The sequence below is a fragment of the Petaurus breviceps genome, unplaced genomic scaffold (genome assembly GCF_028583685.1).
Source record: "Petaurus breviceps papuanus isolate PSGF00001 unplaced genomic scaffold, PetGlider_PUasm1.0 90410, whole genome shotgun sequence".
NCBI lineage: Eukaryota > Metazoa > Chordata > Mammalia > Diprotodontia > Petauridae > Petaurus > Petaurus breviceps.
In genome coordinates, this window is record NW_027187242.1 from 168449 (window position 1) to 186449 (window position 18001).

Sequence of the window (18001 nt, forward strand, 5' to 3'; positions counted from 1 at the left end):
ATACATACTATACTCACACACATACTCACACTCACAAACACACTTACACTCACACACTATACTGACAGACATACACACTCACATACTCTATAATCACACATACTCACAAGAGATTTCCATGACATGGCCTGCCCACAGGAAGCCTCAAGCCTGCCACCCCTCTCCCATGTGGCGCCCCCTGCCCCCAGCAGGCACCTTGATGGTGGATGAAGTCTTGCTGCCTCCCTTGTGCTCCCAGAAACTCCTCTTGCTCATGTCTCCAGCCACGATATCCTAGAAGGATGAGAGAGCTGAGCTGAGTCTCGAGCCTCCCGCCGCCTCCCGCTGCCTCCCGCTGGCCTCCCCTGCAGTCTTGGGGCTCCTCCCTTCCTCCACTCCTGCCCCACCCCCACCTTCCTACAAACTTCAGCATCCTGCGCCTTGTGCATAGTTTCACACATGTTGCTTTTCTGCTCAAGAACCCTCTATAGATTCCTACTGTCTAGTGCACCAAGGTCTGATGCCTCCGCCTGCCATTCAAGGCTTTCCATAATCAGGTGTCATCCAAGCTTTCTATCCTTGTCCTGTATTACTCCCTTCCATAGACTTCATTCTGGCCCAGGCAAACAACTCTCTGACTCTGTCCTCTGCCACTTCCATGTACTTGCTCAGGCTGTGCCCCCTGAATTCTTATCCAACTTTTAAAGCTTAACTCAACACTACCTCCTCCCCCAGGAAGGCTCCCTGATGCTACTGTCCTGAGGATACCTCCTCTATGGCACTCCTCCCATCGAGGGGACATCCCCTGGTCTGGCAGATCTGAGAGGGCAGGGGTTAGCACCCTTCCACTTGCTGAAGGAACCTCCCAGCCCATAGTTGGGGGAGGAGGGAGAGATGGTGCCTACCTTGCATGGGGGGGCCTTGGCTGAGGACTGAGCCAAAAGCTCCCCGGTCTCCCATAGGTTTTTGGAGTTGGCTACAGTCATGGTGGGCATCTCAACAGAGGGCTGTCGGGTCAGTTTTGGGGTCTTGCCAGCAGTCTGAAGGTGTAATGATAATGGAATTTAAGATCTTTTCCATCCATTAATAGGCCTCAGGTGGAGCCCATTAAGGGAAGCTTGCTTAGGGGAGGCTTTTCACACCTTTTGTTAATTTCTAATTAGGCACTGAGTCACATGATACCTTCTGGGTCTGAGAAGTGTATATACACTCTGAGTTGGTATTTTGCTTTGGGGACTCCCTTAGGAGAAGGATCTTGGGATTCCCTGGTTGAGATTCTGAGTGGCCTGTGTTCAGAGCTCCCCAAATTCTCAGATATAAAGGTTCTCTCTATCCAGGGAGGTATGTAAAGTATGTAGTTGATTTGGTCTTTATTTCTCTGCTTGTATTTTCTCTGAAGTTCAGGGTGCTGGCTTTTCCCCTGAACTAGTGAATGTGATTTTAAAAGGCTGTTGACTCCTTAACCAGCTACCCTTCCTGGTAAAGCAGATCTCAGAGCCTGTGCCAGCTACTGTCCTGGGGGTGCTGGTATAGTTGCTGCTGCAGTAAGGTAGATGGAGATAGAAGCAGGCAGCACATGCGTGCACGCATGCACACCCATACACACATGTGCACACAGAGACACATACATGCACACACAGGTCAGTTAACAAAGTCAGGCACTGAGTTCATTAAGGGTAGACAAGGAGATGACCATGGCTAAGGTACATCTCCAAAGCACCAGAGAGGACTGGAGCAGAGAAGCAGAGCTGAAGTCACCAGCATCAGAAGCAAGGGCTGGGGAGGCAGGGCCCCCCAACTGTGTGAGTCTGGGAATAGGGGGCTAGCTTAGGTGGCCCCAGAGGCCCTCCCCCAGATACCTTCTGGCTCCAGGTCTGTGCTCCTGTGACCTCTCCATGCCATCTCCCACCCCAGGCTTCGGCCTTGTGGGACTCAAGGAGGTAAGGGGGCAGCTGTTGTCCCATGAGTCTCAACAAAAGAAGATCAGGATGGAATTGACCTCCCTCAAAGCTCAGGGACTGATCAGACATGGACTAAGCCCTATGCAGAGTTGCAGCATCTCTGAGCCAGCTGGAGCTAGCCCATGGATCCCAAAGCCATTTCTAACATGCCCCAGAGGGGGTCACTGCCCGTCTCTGGCCTTGAAGACCCTCCATGAGGCGAGCCCCTCCCTCTGAATGGCCATGTCCAGCCTGGGCAGCTCTCACTGACAGGCAGCACAATTGGCTTCTTTGCCCCTGGCTCCCAGTGCCCCTAGTTCTTTTCTCTGGGGCTGAGTAGAACAAAGATGACCCTTTTTTCAATGACAGGCCTTCCTTCAAATAACTGAACTTGCCTCACATGAGAATTCTCTTTAACCAATTCCCAGATGGCATGAATCCAGGGTCCTTGCCCATCCTGGTGACCGCCTCTGCCCTTGCAGGAAGTCAGCCAGTTAGCTCCCCAGAGCAAGTCAAGCCCTCCCCATCATCTTGGATCCCCTGATTTCACTGTGGCCTCCAGATGGGCAGTGTGGGAAGGCAGGTAGGGCCAGTGGCCCAGAGGGAAGCCCAGTGGCCATAGTGTACCCTTACCTCAATGGCCTGAGTGTACTGTTCTAGCCGGTCATCAATCTTGGACACGGGCAGGGCAGGCTGTGACTTCTTCACACTGTTACTAGGGGACAAAGTAGAGAAGCTGAGAGCCAAGGCTGGCCAGGACTCAGGCCCTGCCAGTCCCAAGGTGATCTGAGCTCCCCAAAGTCACCCACCTCCCTGGGCACATCTTCCTGACACACCCCAGGGTAGGGTTACCTCTTCTTTATGGACCGGTTCAGGGACTCAGTCCTGTCGATGAGCTAGAAGGGGGGGGGGGAGTTAGAAAGGAGGATGGGCAGAGGTCAGTGTCAAAGTCATGGAGGGGAGGAATTTAGACCCTCCTCCTACCCCCTCCCCAGGTCCTTTGCCCACACCAATGCCTGAGAGGCCCTTCCAGGCTAGAAAACACTGTCACCTAGGATAGTGCCTTCATTTTCCTATTGGAGAAACTGAGGCCCAAAGCAGGGAAGTGATCTAAAGTTTCCTTTCCCAGGTAGCCAATGTCAGGACTGAGCAAAAGGCCAGGCCCCATGCTGCTGTGCTCCCCACTCCTGTCTCCAGTCTCAGCTGGGCCCCAGCATGCAGAAGCATCTCCCCAGGGTGACTCCCAGGCCTCCTTTCTCCCCAGGGCACCAGCCCCTCTCACTACCTGCTCATTAGGCATCTCTAGTCAGATGTCCTGAGGGCAATGCTCAACCTCTACATGTCCAAGATGGAGCCCACAACCCAGGCCTCTTCCTGCCGGCCCCTGTTCTGGCTGCTCAGGTCCCCAAGCTCAGGGTACTCCAGCACCTCATCCCAGGAAGAGCCCAGGACTGGGAATTTGCACCCCCTGCCCAGCCTCAGCCACAACTGGTGGGGTGACCCCAGACAGGCCACTCTCCTGCTGCATGCCTCAGTTTCCTCATCTGTAAAATGAGGCTACTAACAGCACCACCCTCCCACCGTTGTTGTGAAGGTCAAATGAAGTCATTTTTGTAAAGCGTCTTACAAACCTTAAATTGCTACCTGCATGTCAGCTAGCAGGGTGATGATTCAATCAGGGCTAAACCTTCACTCCTGCCTCTGCTGCATCTCCCCTATATGTTTCCTTCTCTCCTCTGCCCTTGCCCCCATCCGGCACAGGCCCTCATCCTCTCACACATGTGTGTACATGTGTACATGTATGATGTGTGTGTAGAGCTGTTTGGATGTTGTCTCCCCTGTGTGTGAGCTCCTCAGGCAGAAGGGACCATATTTTTGCTTTCCTTTGAGTCCCCAGTTGTTATCACAGGGGGTGGTACATACTAAATATTGAATAAGTGCTGGCTGATTGATTAAACCTGATAGTGAATTTTCCTGTATAGGAAATCATAGGGCTCTACGCCCTCCTCATCCTTCCACCTCCAATCTTCAACATGGTTGGGTTTTCTCAAAGCAAAGTTCTCTTGCCTACCAAGGTAATGGATAGTACCATGCCTTGGAATCAGATTCCACCCCCTGACACTTACAAGTTGTGTGACCCTCAGCTTCCTCATCTGTAAAGCAGGTAGGTGCTAGTACATCCCACTTCTGCTGCATCCTGGCTAACTGCCCCTGGGTCAATCCCAGTGCCCCGGCACCTCCCCAGGACTCAATCACAGAAATGCTGCCAAGGGAACTTCTTCTGTGGGAGTTTCCTTCACCAAAAAGAGCCCTGCCCCTCCAGTCGGTAATTTCTGTTGTCTCTTTCAGAGCTGCTGTGAAGCTCTGATGGGAGATATAAGGGGTGTGGGGTGCTCTGCCAGATCAGAACTGAGCTCTATGAATCTTCTGGGTCATTCCTATTAAAGGATGCTGAAAAGGCTTTTTAATCAATGGCACAGATCAGGCCACAGACAAGACATGTAAGATGAACAAGCCAACAGGGACAGCAGCTATGAATTGAATACACATGGACTCTGATTAACAGGAAGAAATGAGGGAGGAAATCCCTGTTCGAGATGACTGGCTGGGAGAGCTAGAAGACGCTGTGGCATGAAATGGGCAGACACCAGCATACCGCACCAATGTGCTACAGGACCTGCCAAACGGACAAACCCTCTCCATATAAAAAGATGTGCTGTGTTTAAAAAACAAGAAAGTCCACTTCCAGAGGGCAGATAAGGTGACAAGGTTGGGAGGCGATTAACAAAAAAGAAAAGGAAGGGACAGCTCTGTGGTGAAGTGGATAGGACACCTGGACCCAGAAGGACCTGAGCTCACATTTGACCTCAGACACTTAATACTAGCTGTGTGACCCTGGACCAGTCATTTAACCTGGATTGCCTCTCAAAGAAAAGAAAAGAAAGAAAAAAGTATGGTTAGAATAAGAAAAGAAGCTAGAAATTGAGGGTATTTGGGGACTGTGGGAGTGAAGGAGAGCGCAGTGTCATCCAAGGAGGATGGGGGACTAAGTCCAGAAATGCCAGAGGTTAAAAGGGGGTGGTTAAACATACTTCTATATTAGCAGGCCATTGCTAATTGGTCCAGGAGGTCAGGGCTGCTGGCTGAGGTCACTGAAGTGCAGCTCACAGTTGCCTAGAGACGACTGGTAACTTGCCCAAGTCCCCAGAGCACCTGGCATGCAGCAAGCAATTAATAAATGCCTGCTGACCTAACACAGCTACTAGTAAGCCTCAGAGGGAAGCTGTTCCAGAAATGGCAGTAACTCCCAACCCACACCAGGGAGCCTTAATAGTGGCAAACCAAGTCCACCCAACAGTTCTAGGGGGAGCAGCAGGAACTGGAGCTTCTTAGCCCCAAATAGACTAATGTTATATATTACTGTTACTGCATATTCTATATACCTAGGCTATTATTCTCTTCCTTTTATGGTAAAGATGAGGAAACTGAAGCAGACACAGGCATAGGTTTAAGTGATCTTCCCAGGGTCACACAGTTAATAAGAGTCTGAGGTTGGATTTGAACTCAGGTCCAATATATTATGCAGATGAGGAAACTGAGGCTCAGAAATGGACAATGTAAACTTCTCTTTTTCAGACAGACAAGAATGGGATAATGATTGGAAGTCCTGGGAGTGTTGAGAAGAAGGGGCCTACCTTGGTGGTGGGACTGAGGGGTGGTAGGTCCTGTTCCTCTCTGGCCTCCAGGCCTGAAAGGCTAGGCGTTTTGGGCTGCCTCTCCATCTCCTCTACATTAGCAGTCCTCAGTGATACCTTTATGTCCTGAAGGCAGAGAGGCCAGGTGTGGGAGAGAGGCATTTAGAAAACCAGCCCCTAACTGGGGTTTACAAGGATGCCCCAAGCTGGTCCCTCTTGCTGAGCTAGGCCAGATACTGACCCTCAGCCCCTGTGGAAGGGATGAGGCATCATTCTCCCTCCCCGAGACCCCCCCCACTCCACCCCCACCAGGGCAGAGCTTTGTAAGGCCCTGTGTGTGGGGAGCTCTGCATCAGCAGGCTGGCCCCCAGACCCAGAGAAGCTAGTCCTGCATCTCAGGCCAGGGAGGGGCTATATGACCACTGAGCTCTGGTCTAACTCTCCAATCATGCAACTCTGGGACCAATTCCATCTGAAGGAAGTCAGAAATTGCAGCATCTTAGGGCTGGATGTATCCTCCACAGCCTGTCACACCATCTTCTCATTCAACAGGCAGGGAAGCTGAGGCACAAAATGGGGGAAGGGACCTAGCCAGTCAATAGGAAATCTGGAATGAGAATGTCCAGACCTCAACTCTTTCCAAAGCCCCAAACTGCCAGGAGAATCAGGCCAAACTTCTGAGTCCTCCCCAGGACCTGAGAGCTCTAGCCAGAGGGAGGGAGACCAGGATGCCCAGAACTAGCATCTCCCGAAATCCAGGGCAGACTTCACAAGATGCATGTGAAATGCCTGGATTATCAGTTTTGAAAGACAAATTAATCTGGGGACACACTGAGGCTGTAATGTGAAGGAGGTAGAGCTTGCCCAGGGTGTGGGTGCTGGGGACATGGGGAGAAAGGATAATTCAGTGACCCTTGTTCAGTTCAGTCATTTCTATTCTCCTGAAGACTCAGAGTGCTACTACACCCTCTGAATCTTAGCACCCTAGAGCAAAGCCCCAGTCACCCCGCCCTAGGTACAGCCTGGAAAGTCAGCTACAGGGCTCTGAACAGGAGCAAACACAGGCACAGGGGAGGGATGGGAGGAAAGGGGACACACGCCAGGTCAAGGATTACGGGGAGAAAAAGGGATGGGGTAGAGAAGGTGGAGAGGGCTTCCTGGCCCCAGCCACTGAAGCTACCAGCGCAGACAGGCTCTTCCTTCTCCTCTCTGACCTGCTTCCCTGGTCCCTCCCATCTCGCTCCCTGCTGTATCTCTGTCTCTGCCTGTACCCACAGAAGGCCCACCTCCTCCTCAGGCCTGGGTACTGGATCCATACAGAGCTGGCTCAGGCTGGCTTGGGTTTGGTTTAGGTGAAGGTCTTCCTCCTCCTCCTCTTCCTCCTCTTCATAGGAGCGATGTGAGGACCTGCCAGAGAAGGGGGAGGGGCAGCAAATGACAGATTGCTCCCCGCAGCCTGAGCAATAATCAGGCACAGTGCCCACGAGCAGAGGCTGTGTGACCATGGACAAGTCACTCATCTGCACTTCTTGCCTCTCATGGTTGTTAGAGGAAAAATGCTTTGTGAACTTGAAAGTCCTAGAGAATTGGGAACCCCAGCTCCAGGCTAGGCCCTGCCTCCAATCAGAGGATCAGTCTGACATACTGTCCCCCAGGGCAGTAAAAGCCCCTGAGGACCGAACTTGGGCACTTGGTGGGATGCTGCAGAGGGAGAGAGGGGAAAGCCGATGGCCTGGGGTCCTCCCCCCAATCTGTGAGCTCCAGTCAGGGCTCCCACACATCACACCAAGTCTGATACCACCCACGCATGGACAGGACAGAGGCGCCATTGAGACGAGGGGTGGCCTGAAGCAGAGAGGGCCAGTCTGGGTGACTCAGAGGCTCCGGGTCCTGGGGAAGGGCAAGAGCTGTGCCTACATCCTCATCTTACCCAGGAGCAGAACAAGGCCCGGCCAGGGTGTCCCTCTAGAGCAGAGGTGCGGGCCAGGCAGGCCCAATCAAATAGCCTTCAGTAAAACACAGATGCTTAAACATGCCTGGAGTGGCCCTCAGGGCTCCTTGGGCACAAGCTTAAGAAGCCTCTGGACAGGGGCTCCTGCAACCCCCAGGGCCATGACTCCAGGACATTCTCCACAATGCCCCCAAACTGCATCGCCTTCCCTCCTTCTCTACACTCCTTGCCTCCTCCTTGGCCCTCCCTTTCCCCCTCCATTCAGCATCTTTTTCTCTCCCTTTCCCCTCTCTTCCCCTCATTCATCTCTTTATCTCTCCCTTTCCCCTCCATTCTCTCCCTCTCTATTATTCTCTGCCCCCTCTGTCCTTCTCTCTCTCTCTCCCTTCTTGCTCTCCTGCACCACTCCCAGCCCTCATTGATCTCTCTGATTCCTGGCCACCTCTAGGAGCCCCAACCATATTCCATCCACAAGCAACCCTTGAGTCTGTTTCCTGTTCAGGATTATCCTGGGTGCATGTGGTTGGCCTCCCTGGGACAGGCCATGGCCTGGGCATCAAAAGTGATCAGAATCAGCCCTGGAGTCTGCTGGAGTGTGAGCTCCCCAGTCCCTTCGCCTTCCCTCCTCCCTCCTCCCTCTTTTTTTCTTCCTCTTCCTCCTCCCTCCTATGGGAATCAAATATTGTCCTGGCTGCACAAGGAACTTGTGCCAAGACCTGGGAAGATGGCGGTCCAGCTTTCCCCTGCCTGTCTGGATGGCCTTCCTGGGACAAAGCTGGAAGGCACCTGCCAGATGCTCACCCCTCAGTTCTGTCCTCATATTCTGGGCTTTCTTCTTGAGGGGTCTCTCCACCATCTAGGCTCCCACTTGGACCCCATCTCTGTTTCCTCTGCTCCACCTTCTGGGACCAGTCACTGAAGCCCTCATCTTCTTCCAGCTCCATGGGTTTCAGGGCAAGACTAAAGATGATGAGAAGGAGGAGATTGGAAGTGGGCAAGGCATCCAGGGCTCCTTCTGTCCTCAGACCCTGTGCAATAGGGCCCGCTCTGCCCCCCACCCAACGTGGCTGCCAGGGGTCCAGTCTAGCCACCATGGAGTTGACCTAGAATCTCCCCAGGCTTCTCGGCCTTCACTTGAGGAACCTGGGGTGAAGGGAGGGGGGAGAGGGGAGTAGAGGGCACAGGGTACAGGAGTGCCCAGGACAGGAGCCAGACAGCCAGTGAGTGAGGTGTGGCTCCAGTCCTAACTGGCTTTGGCACCACCCCAAGGCAGGTCCCAGCAATGGATGGGACCAAGGGGCAGAGGGTCCAGCTGAGTCCAGCTCCTCCTCTGCTCCTGACTGTCGTGGGTGAGGCTTCAGTTTCCTGCAGAATGAGGTCCTGTGGTTTTTGTCCATCACCTCTGTGACTACTGTGCAGCAGGCCATTCCCATTGGGCAGCCTTGATGGCCAGCCATCAAGGAGTCTTCATGTCGAGCTGATGCCAGCCTCCTTACAACTTGCATCTGCTTAGCTCAGCCCCAGTCAGTTGGACAAACAGCAAAGCACCCTTGGCATCCAGGGAGAGCCTTAGGCTTGCTGGCCACTGGCCACAAGTGCAGAAAACTGGGAGAAGCCCAGGATTGGCCAAGACAGAAGGGGGCCTCCAGAGAGTGGGAGAGCAGGGGGAGGAGGTAACAGCCAAGAAGGGCCTTGAAGGGTCTAGTGACTCCAGCAGACAACCATGGCAGATGGAAGAGGCAGCCATTTGGGGAAGGCCACACTCAAGCTAAATCATGAAGTGAACCAGGAATTCTCAAAGGTGTTCTGAGGAGGGAAGGCAGTCCAGGTGGGGGGCACAGTCAATCCAAAGCCATGGAGGTAGGAAAGGGAAGGTCATGCATGTGTGTGAGATAAGAACGGTAAGAAAGCCAACCTGGCTGGACAGAGTGCAAGAACAGAAGGAACATGCAACAAGGCTGTGGCAGTCATCGGAGCCAGGTCGTAAAGGCCTTGGAGTGCCAGAGGAGTTTGCATTTTATCCTGAAGCCCCATTTTACAGATGAGGAAACTGAGGTTGAGAGAAGGGTCATTCCTTGCTTGCCCTGGAGTCACATGTCTGAGAAGGGTTGGAGGCTGGATTTGAATTCAGATCTTTCTGCCTCAAGGTCATGCTCTCTCCTGTGCTGCCCAAGGGGAATAGGAAGGGAGCAGGAGGGAGCCTCAAGGGAAGCAACAGAGAGCCTCCAGGCTAAGAAGGAGCCAGCCGGGGGAGCTTCTTGGGTAGGAAGCAAGCCACCATTCGGGGGATGGATTAGAAGCCATTGCCAAGTCCAGGCGAAGGAGCCGTTGAGGAGTAAGCAAGGGCAGTGGCCAAGGAATAAGGGGATGGACACTAGAGATGCTGCAAGGAAAGGACCAGCAAGGGCCAGAGTAGATGGAGGGAGAGCTGTGCCAGACACGGAGAACTGGGGAAGAAGGGAGGCTTTGGGGGCAAGGCCACAGGATTTGGTCTGGTGTCTCTGGGGCAGCCAGCTGGAGATGTCCTCCCCAGACCTACCCGCCCCTCTTGGGAAAACATCATGAGGTCATCCCCAAGGCTCCTCTTCTGCCCCAGTCAGCTGTTCTCCTGCCACATGGACTCCAGGCCCTTCCCCAGGCTGGTTGCCAGTCACCACCTCCCTAACAGTCTGCGTCCCCCTCTTCAGACCAGGGTGGGGGCTATGTGTCTTTGTGTGTGTTTGGGGGTGCTGTGCCCTGTATGGGGTCTTATCCCAGATGATTTATTGGCCATCTGGAGTTGAGGGCTGAGGTGGGTAAAAGGAGATGTAGGGTAAGTGTGTGGGCCCCACCCCCAGCCCAGGAAGGCCAGGGAGGGAAGAGGAGCTAGGCCCACGGAAGCCCCTGGCAGGAGCTCAGCCCTTAACCCTCTGAGTTAGTTATCACAACTGGGTTGGAAAACGGGGGAAAACAGAGGGAGAGAGTGGGAGAGGGTGAGACTATTTAAAAGCAATTAGTATCATAGGCACCAAGGCTTGTTTCCAAGGACCCCACCCACCCAGTATGACTCACCCCTAGGAGAAGGCCAGGGTCTTAGCAGGGTCAGGGGCTTAGGACATGGGCCAGAGGCTGGGGACCAGGATGTGTACTTGGGAAATGTCAAGACCCTGCACTTCAAGAGTCAGCACCCACATGGGATGGTGGGGGAACTGGGCAGACTGAGAACTCCCTTCCCCACCCCCACAGCTGCCCCTCGGGGCTTCAGCACCTGCCTGGCCCCTCTCATGTGGCTCCTGCCTAAGTTTAGACAGTCCTCCCACCCTCAAGAAGAGGGAGCTATAGTTGGCTCATACACAGATGGCCTTTCCAGATAGCATGTCCAGCTCTCTGTCCCCACAATAATCACTGCTTGACTTGCAAAGTGCTAAGAGCCCTGTGGACAGGACTCTAGCTGACCAAGGTAGAAACTGAGGCTGGAGGTGCCCTCTGTCACGCATGGGGAAAGGGGCAACCCCGGTGAGCCTGGGCCTCAGAGGCCAAACCACCTAATCTAAGATGTCAGACCCATACAGACACAGGAAAGAGAAGCTCTCCTCAAGGTCCATTCCCTTGGGCTGAAACCTCAGATTGCCTATAGGGAAGACCTACTTATCTGTGGGTCACACCTGCCAGGTAACCTGCTGGGCTCCTCCACAGGGGAGGGTCCCAGTGTGAGAAGCAAGCACCCTGGGAATGCTAGATCATTCAGGGCACTGACTCCAACCCCACCCTCCACATAGGAGCCCAAGAGACAAGTCAGGAAGAGCCGAGTTCAGATCCAGCCTCTGACACTTGGGAGATGTGTGACATCCTGACTGCCTCAGTTTCTGCATCTGTAAAATGGGGATAATAAAGCACCTACCTCCAAGGGGCTGTGGGGATCAAGTGAAATCATATTTTCAAATGTTTGGCAAACCATTGCAAGCTCTTCTCGTTAGATAAAGGAGAATCTTTCCAAATTCACAGAGTGTAGGTGTATAACTGGGGCAGGGGAGGGTGCTAATTCGGAGTCATTCACCAGACTTGTGTGACTTTGGGATTGTGACTTTCCCTCTCTGGGTAATTTCCTATTCAGTGAAATAAGGACCTTTGTGGTCACCAAGTCCAGTACCCTCCTTTTACAGACAAGGAAACCATGTCCCAAAAGGGTGAGGTGACTTGTCCAGAATCACACAGCTGGTCTGTGTCAGAGGTAGGACATGAGTTCCAAGTCCCCTAGTCCTCTGGCCCCATGACCAGATGTCACGATGGTGATGATGGGAATGAGGGCCAGCCATGATACAACTTTTGTGATGTTCTAAGCCCTTTACAAATACTTTGTTTTGGGGTGGCTAGGTGGCACAGTGAATAGAGCACCAGCCTTGGAGTCAGGAGGACCTGGGTTCAGATCCAGCCTCAGACACTTGCACCAAAAAAAATAGCCATGTGACCTTGGGCAAGTCATGTAATTGCCCTCCAAAAAGCAAAAAAAACAAAACCAAATACAAATACCTTGTTTTGCCCTCATAACAACTTGGGATAGAGGGGCTGTTGGGGAAACTGAGGCAGACTTGTTCAGGGTCCCACAGCTAGGAAGTGTTCCTTAAGCCATAATGCTAATGTGTGCCTCAGTCTGGGGGGTTGGGAGGGGGGGGTTCAGCTCTTACAGCTTCTCCTGCTCTGGCTGCTCAGGCTCTGTCTCAGGGCGGGCTCCAAGCCCATCCTCACACTGGGACCGGAGCTGTCTCTCCCGCTCCCTCCTGCGTCGCTCTCTCGCGGCTTCCTCTTCATCCTCCACACTCCACTGGGTGGTGAGCCTGGGAAGGAAAGCGAAAGGGGAAGTATGATTCTGGGGTGACACTTGGGGATCCCAGAGGAAGGTAGGGTCAAGCTAAGCCTGGAACGTGAGACAATGCAGGTCATAGGCAGGGGGAATCAACCCAGCTTTGCTTGGACCCAGAGGGTGGAACCAGTCACCAGGGAAGGGACTCTGTTTGGGCCCTGCTCAGGAAAACCTTCTCAATGGTGGAGTGTCCCCGTGGGCAGGGTGCTGCCCGTCTCCATGGCCCTCCAAGTCCAACGTGTTTGGTCACTTCACTGGGGGCAGCTGGAGAGAATGTGTCAGACTCAAAGGTGTCTCAGGGACTAAGATTCTGGCTGGATGCCTGGCTCTGAGCCCCGAGCTCAGGCTGGGAAGGCCTGCTCCAGGCTCCCCTTGCCTCCTATGAGAAGTCTTCCCTGACTGCTCCCACAGAATGAACCTAGCTCTGAGCTCTTCCACATGCTGGGGTAAGACTGAAATCAACTGGTCTTCCATGGCAAGGTCCTGGCACCGCCCAATTGAGAACATCAAGGTCCTGGCACCCCCCACCAATCTAGAACACCGAGGACTCGATAGTCCACCCCACCCACCAATCCATGGTCCCAGGCACAGTCAGTGTGACCCTGGTCAAGTCCTTGCCTTTGCCAGGTCTCAGTTTCCTCTTCTTACTACCCCCGGTATAGAAAGAAAGGTGGGGGGAGATCCTGGGACCAGATGCTCCCGGGAGTGGAGGGAGGATGAGGGTTTGCCAAGCAGAAGTTTTCTGTCCAAGCACATGTTCTCATACCTGCATTCATATATGCATGCAAGCGTGCACACACACACACACGCACACACACACACACACACACACACACTTGGTCCCACCATCTTCAAGCTTACAATCCAAGAGAGATTACTCACACTCATGGGGAAGGAGGAGTCCTGGCTGTCCTGGCACCCTTGGGTGGCAGGAAGCCTGGGGGCCCTTGTCAGAATGAATTCTGCTTTTCTATGTACACAATGTATACAACATACACAGTCAAACATGGGATGGCACAGGAAGCCGGGTCAGTGGGCATTTTTTCCTGTCCAAGTTTGTGAGAGCTGAGCACCCTCCCCACAGGTGCCAGGTTAAGAATGCTTGGGACAGAGATTTCCTGAACTCATTCATTCCTTTTTGGGGCTTGCATCTGAGGTCCTGGGCCCTAACACTGCTGCCCATGGGGAACCCCAGAAAATCTCAGCCAGACACATCAGTGGCAGTGCCCACCCCTCCCTGAAACAGCCACCCAGAGCAACAAAGTTCCTGGTCTGTGCAAGATATAAAGCCACAGGGGTGGCTAGGTGGGACAGTGAATGGAGCACCGGCCCTGGAGTCAGGAGGGCCCGAGTTCAAATCCTGCCTCAGACACTTCACACTGACTAGCCATGTGACCTTGGGCACGTCACTTAACCCCAATTGCTCTGCCTTCTCTCTTCCAAAAAAGAAAAAACACATATAAAGTTACATTGGGGCCTAGCCTGGCCACCATAACAGAAATTTCATCCTGCCCCCTGGGCCTGTCCTCCCTCATCCACCAGAAGAGCCGGGCACTCTCCCTGGTCACCTGGCCCAGCAGTCACCCAGGAGGCAAGGGAGAGAGTGGCATCCTCTGGACACCCTCCCCACCCTGCTCTCTACCTTCAACCCACTCTTTGACTTCCTGCAAATGGAGAAACTGAGGCACATGACGAAGCAGGCAGGCCCCAAGGTCAACACTACCCACCTCTGGAGTCCTTTGTGCAATCTAAAGCAGCTTCACAAACACTCCATTTCCGCCTTTAGGCAAAGGGAAGGAATTATCTCAATAACTCCTCGGGAGGGGAAACAGAAGCCCACACAGAGATTAAGCTTGTTCCCTTAGCTCCAGTGCAGAAGGGGCAGAGAGGCCAGCAGGAGCCCGAGGATGCTGCTTCCCATTCTCCTTCACCTGCGCAGGCCCTGGACTGTGTGCTGCCACTGAATTTCCCCTCCCTGAGCAGCCTTGACCCTGACCCTGATATGTGGGGCAGAGGAGGAGGAAGGGGCCCCATGCAAGTCCCTCCCCCCACTCCTCCCTCCTATGGCCCAGGCACATGCACCCATAGGTGCACACACGTGTGCACACTGGCACACACATAGGTGCACACAAGAAGACATGTGTGTGCAGTTCTGCTCAGGGACCCCAGGGCTTGGGGCTCACACACATACACACACACACATCTGCACAAGTGCTTTGGGCCACACCCAAAGGAATGCTTCCCCCCTCCAGTCTCTCTCATAGTGACTGTTTCCCCCTCGTTTCCATGACAACAGTTGTCTTTGGGGCTGGCCCCAATCCAAGGTGTGTTCTTTTTTAAAAGAAAGAAATCTAGATGAAGTCATCTGGCCCCTGGGGAAGCCCCGGCCAAGCCTCGTCCCCCCTCCCCCTCATTCCCTCCCCAGCTCCCGGGGTCTGGGCCTGGGCCACCAGACTGGGAAAGGTGAGCTGGGCTCCAGGCCCGGTCAGTCCTGGGGTCCTTCCTGGAATCCTGGAGGTACTGGGAGGACTCACATCTGGGTCCCCTGCTGGGCCACCCCCCTCCATGTGGCTCATTCCAGCTCCTTTCCTCCCTCCTTCTCTGCTTCCCCTGCCTATGATGACCTCATGGGCTCACTATTCCTCCAGCGAGCCCTGAGAAGCAGAGGGGGGAGGGGGCACTGGCCGGGCAATGACTCCCTACACCCCCTCACTCCCTGGCCCTGATCCTCACTTGTTGCCTCAGGCTGGCAATGCCTTGGTGCCTGGTGAAGTCCCTCTCCCATACACACCACAATGCCCCCATAAGACTTAGACTGTTTCCTAGGGAAGACCCGAGACCCCTCAGGAGTGACTGAGGGACCCTGTCCTTTTCAGGATTGGGGGGGGGGGGTGGGCAGAAAGGGTCCAGGACCACCAGCCGTGTGCCTCCTGGGGGGTTGATGGGGGTACACCTCCTGCCCTGGCCCTGCCCCCTCCAGTTGGCAGCCACAGGAGGCCAGACAGTCTGCAAGGGCAGGTCCGTACCACCAGCTAGGGGCTAAAAGTCCAGCCGGTGTCAAGCCAGGGGAGTTGGGGATGGGGCACGATAAGAAGGGAGGATGACGGGGACATAGGGGGTATGAGCTGAGGCCTGTCGTCTAGCCTCCAGGAAACTGGGGCTGTCCCTGCTGTGAGCAGGGAGGAAGGGGGCTGGTGTCGGGCAGGGGGCCCAGCACGAAACAAAGACAGGAGAGGACCGGGTCTGCAAGCTGAGCTATGGCCACAGCCAGTTCTCAAGCTGGACAAGAGCCCACGCAACCTTCCTCTTTCCACTCCTGGCCTCCTCCCTGGTCTTCTGCCTCAGACCTCTCCCCTCAGCTGCCAAAGTGATGCTCAGAGCAGGTCCCTTCCCTTCTTAAGAAGGCCCAGGGGCTCCCTATTACCTTGTGCCCATCATAAACTCCTTTCTACCCCCCTGTCCTGGCTCTCCCCATTCCCTGCATAACCTGGCACTGTGTCAGCCATGAGAGACACGCCATCTCCCACTGCCAAGCCTTTGCCCAGATGTTCCCCATGCCTGGAGCACAGCCCATTTTTACCACCACCCCTAAGAAACTTTGTCTTTCTCCAGGCTCAGAGGAAGCATTACCTACACAAGTCCCTTCCTTATCTCCCAGATGCTAACGCCACCTTCAAAAGAAAAAGGCCTTGGATGTCAAAAGAGGGGCTGGGTCTCGGTGACCCCTAAGTCCTCAACAGTTACAGTCTCTGCCCTCTACCTGCTTCAGTTTCCTCATCTGTAAAATGACAGTGATGACCCCCATAGTCCTCACATCCCAGACTGGCAGGTCTTGACCCCTTGTCCAATCCCCATCCTCTCCAGGTTTTCTGTCTCTCTCTGACTCCTGGATCCCAGAGCTGGACCATCCTTCCCCACCCCATCCCCCATTTCCCCAGTGTCTGCCTGAAGGCCTCCTGGGATGGGGGGATGGGAAGGGAAGTGGTACCACCTTCAGAGGCAGCCCTCCCCACACTGGGCCAGCTTTCATTGTTAGGAAATCTCTTAGCATCAAATCGAATTCAGTCCAATTGTCTGTGCCAGGCTGATGCCAAGCTCTGGGGGCAGAAAGACAAATTTCATCCCTGACCCTGAGGAGCTGGGACACCTCCCCAAAGATCTGCTCGAACATCCAGGTTGGACCTGAATGGCTGACACTGACCACTCCACTGCCCATCCTCCTGCCACAGCACAGAAGGCCCCTGAGTCTCCTGGAGGCTGCAAGCTCTGCCAACTCCTCCCACAGTGGAAGGGGCTGGGGTTCAGGCCCAGAGATGGCCTGCTCCTGTCAGGTTCCTCACCACACTGCCTAAGGATCAAGAATCTAGTCAATGGTGAGTGCAGAACTGCCCAGGAGGTCAGGCAGTAGCCCCCAGGTGATAGAAAGTGTGGTGCTTGACACTGGTGAGGCCAACATGCCTACAGCCTCACAGTACAATTGGAGGGGCTAGAGCCGATGGTACCTTTGAATCTCTGGGTCCCGAGACCTTCAAGCTTCCCAGGCCTGGCATTAGTCAGTGTCCTCAGACCAGAACAGCCCAGGGCCCAGGGGCTCTGAGATCCCCAACACTGCTCTGAGACACCACAGAGGAGGACCCTAAAGAATCAAAGACCAGGGGACCAAGCCCAAGAAGGAGAGGTCAGCACAGAAACCCGGAGAACGTGGGCCAAGACCCACCCTGGCTAACCATTGCTTCCAAAAGGGCAGCAGAGGGAGCTGGCCCAGCCCAAAACCTCAGTGCAGGAATGAAGGCTGGAGAGAGAAGTAAATCAAAGACACCAACTGGCACCAAGAAATGATTGGAGACCTAGCGCCTCCCCCCAAAAGGCAGAGAGTGAGTCCCCACTAGTTTCAACCACCAACTCCAAGAGAAAAAATCAATTTTCCACAAGGTCCACATGAATATGGAGAAGAAATTAAGCAAAAAGGGAAACATGAAAATAGGAGAAAAAACTGGAAGGGATATAAATTCCTTAGAAAAGTGTCCCATCTTACACAGGAAATGTAATCCCGGACAGCTCGAAGAGACTGCTAGAAATCCATGACTGGGAGGAAGAAAAGTTAGAACGAAATTGTAAAAACTAGGAAAAAAACAGAAGAAAATGTCAGTGGCGTGTTATCTAAAACAATGGTGCAGAGAATGGACCAAGGAGAGAGGACTTAACAGACTCCTTGAAACCAAGATTGCAGAATCTGGACACTATTTCAAAAGAAGTCACAAGCGCTCAGGTAAATGAGGATCAGAGGGCTGAGTGAAGGTGGAACACATCAGTCCTCCCCTCCTGAGAGAAACCCTCAAGGGAAAGAGGCCTGGGAATGTCCAAGCCAAAGTCCAGAGCTTCAATGCCAAAGAAAAAATACTTAATGTGCTACGGAACCACAGTCAGATCACACGGGACTTGGCAGATGATAAATGAGAGATCTTAGAATATTCTGAAAGGCTTTGCATGTGTATAAGGAGATAATCATAAATGTACACGTGTGTATATACATACATATATATATATATATGTGTGTGTGTATACCTTGCAAAGCTAAGGAAAATCCTATAAGAGG

At 53.7% G+C, this 18001-nt stretch overlaps 1 protein-coding gene across 2 annotated transcripts in view; it reads right to left on the minus strand.

Annotated features, from left to right (window-relative positions):
• The window catches only part of LSP1 (lymphocyte specific protein 1), a 60602-nt gene that overhangs the window by 8799 nt on the left and 33802 nt on the right, over positions 1 to 18001 (minus strand). For both annotated transcript variants that reach the window (XM_069108623.1, XM_069108624.1), the window contains exons 2-9: positions 12230 to 12379; positions 8367 to 8525; positions 6901 to 7021; positions 5615 to 5740; positions 2772 to 2815; positions 2553 to 2634; positions 885 to 1019; positions 196 to 273 (exon numbers count right to left, since the gene is read on the minus strand). In XM_069108623.1, the coding sequence (XP_068964724.1) occupies positions 196 to 273; positions 885 to 1019; positions 2553 to 2634; positions 2772 to 2815; positions 5615 to 5740; positions 6901 to 7021; positions 8367 to 8525; positions 12230 to 12379 (895 nt within the window). The remainder of the gene's footprint in view (positions 1 to 195; positions 274 to 884; positions 1020 to 2552; positions 2635 to 2771; positions 2816 to 5614; positions 5741 to 6900; positions 7022 to 8366; positions 8526 to 12229; positions 12380 to 18001) is intronic.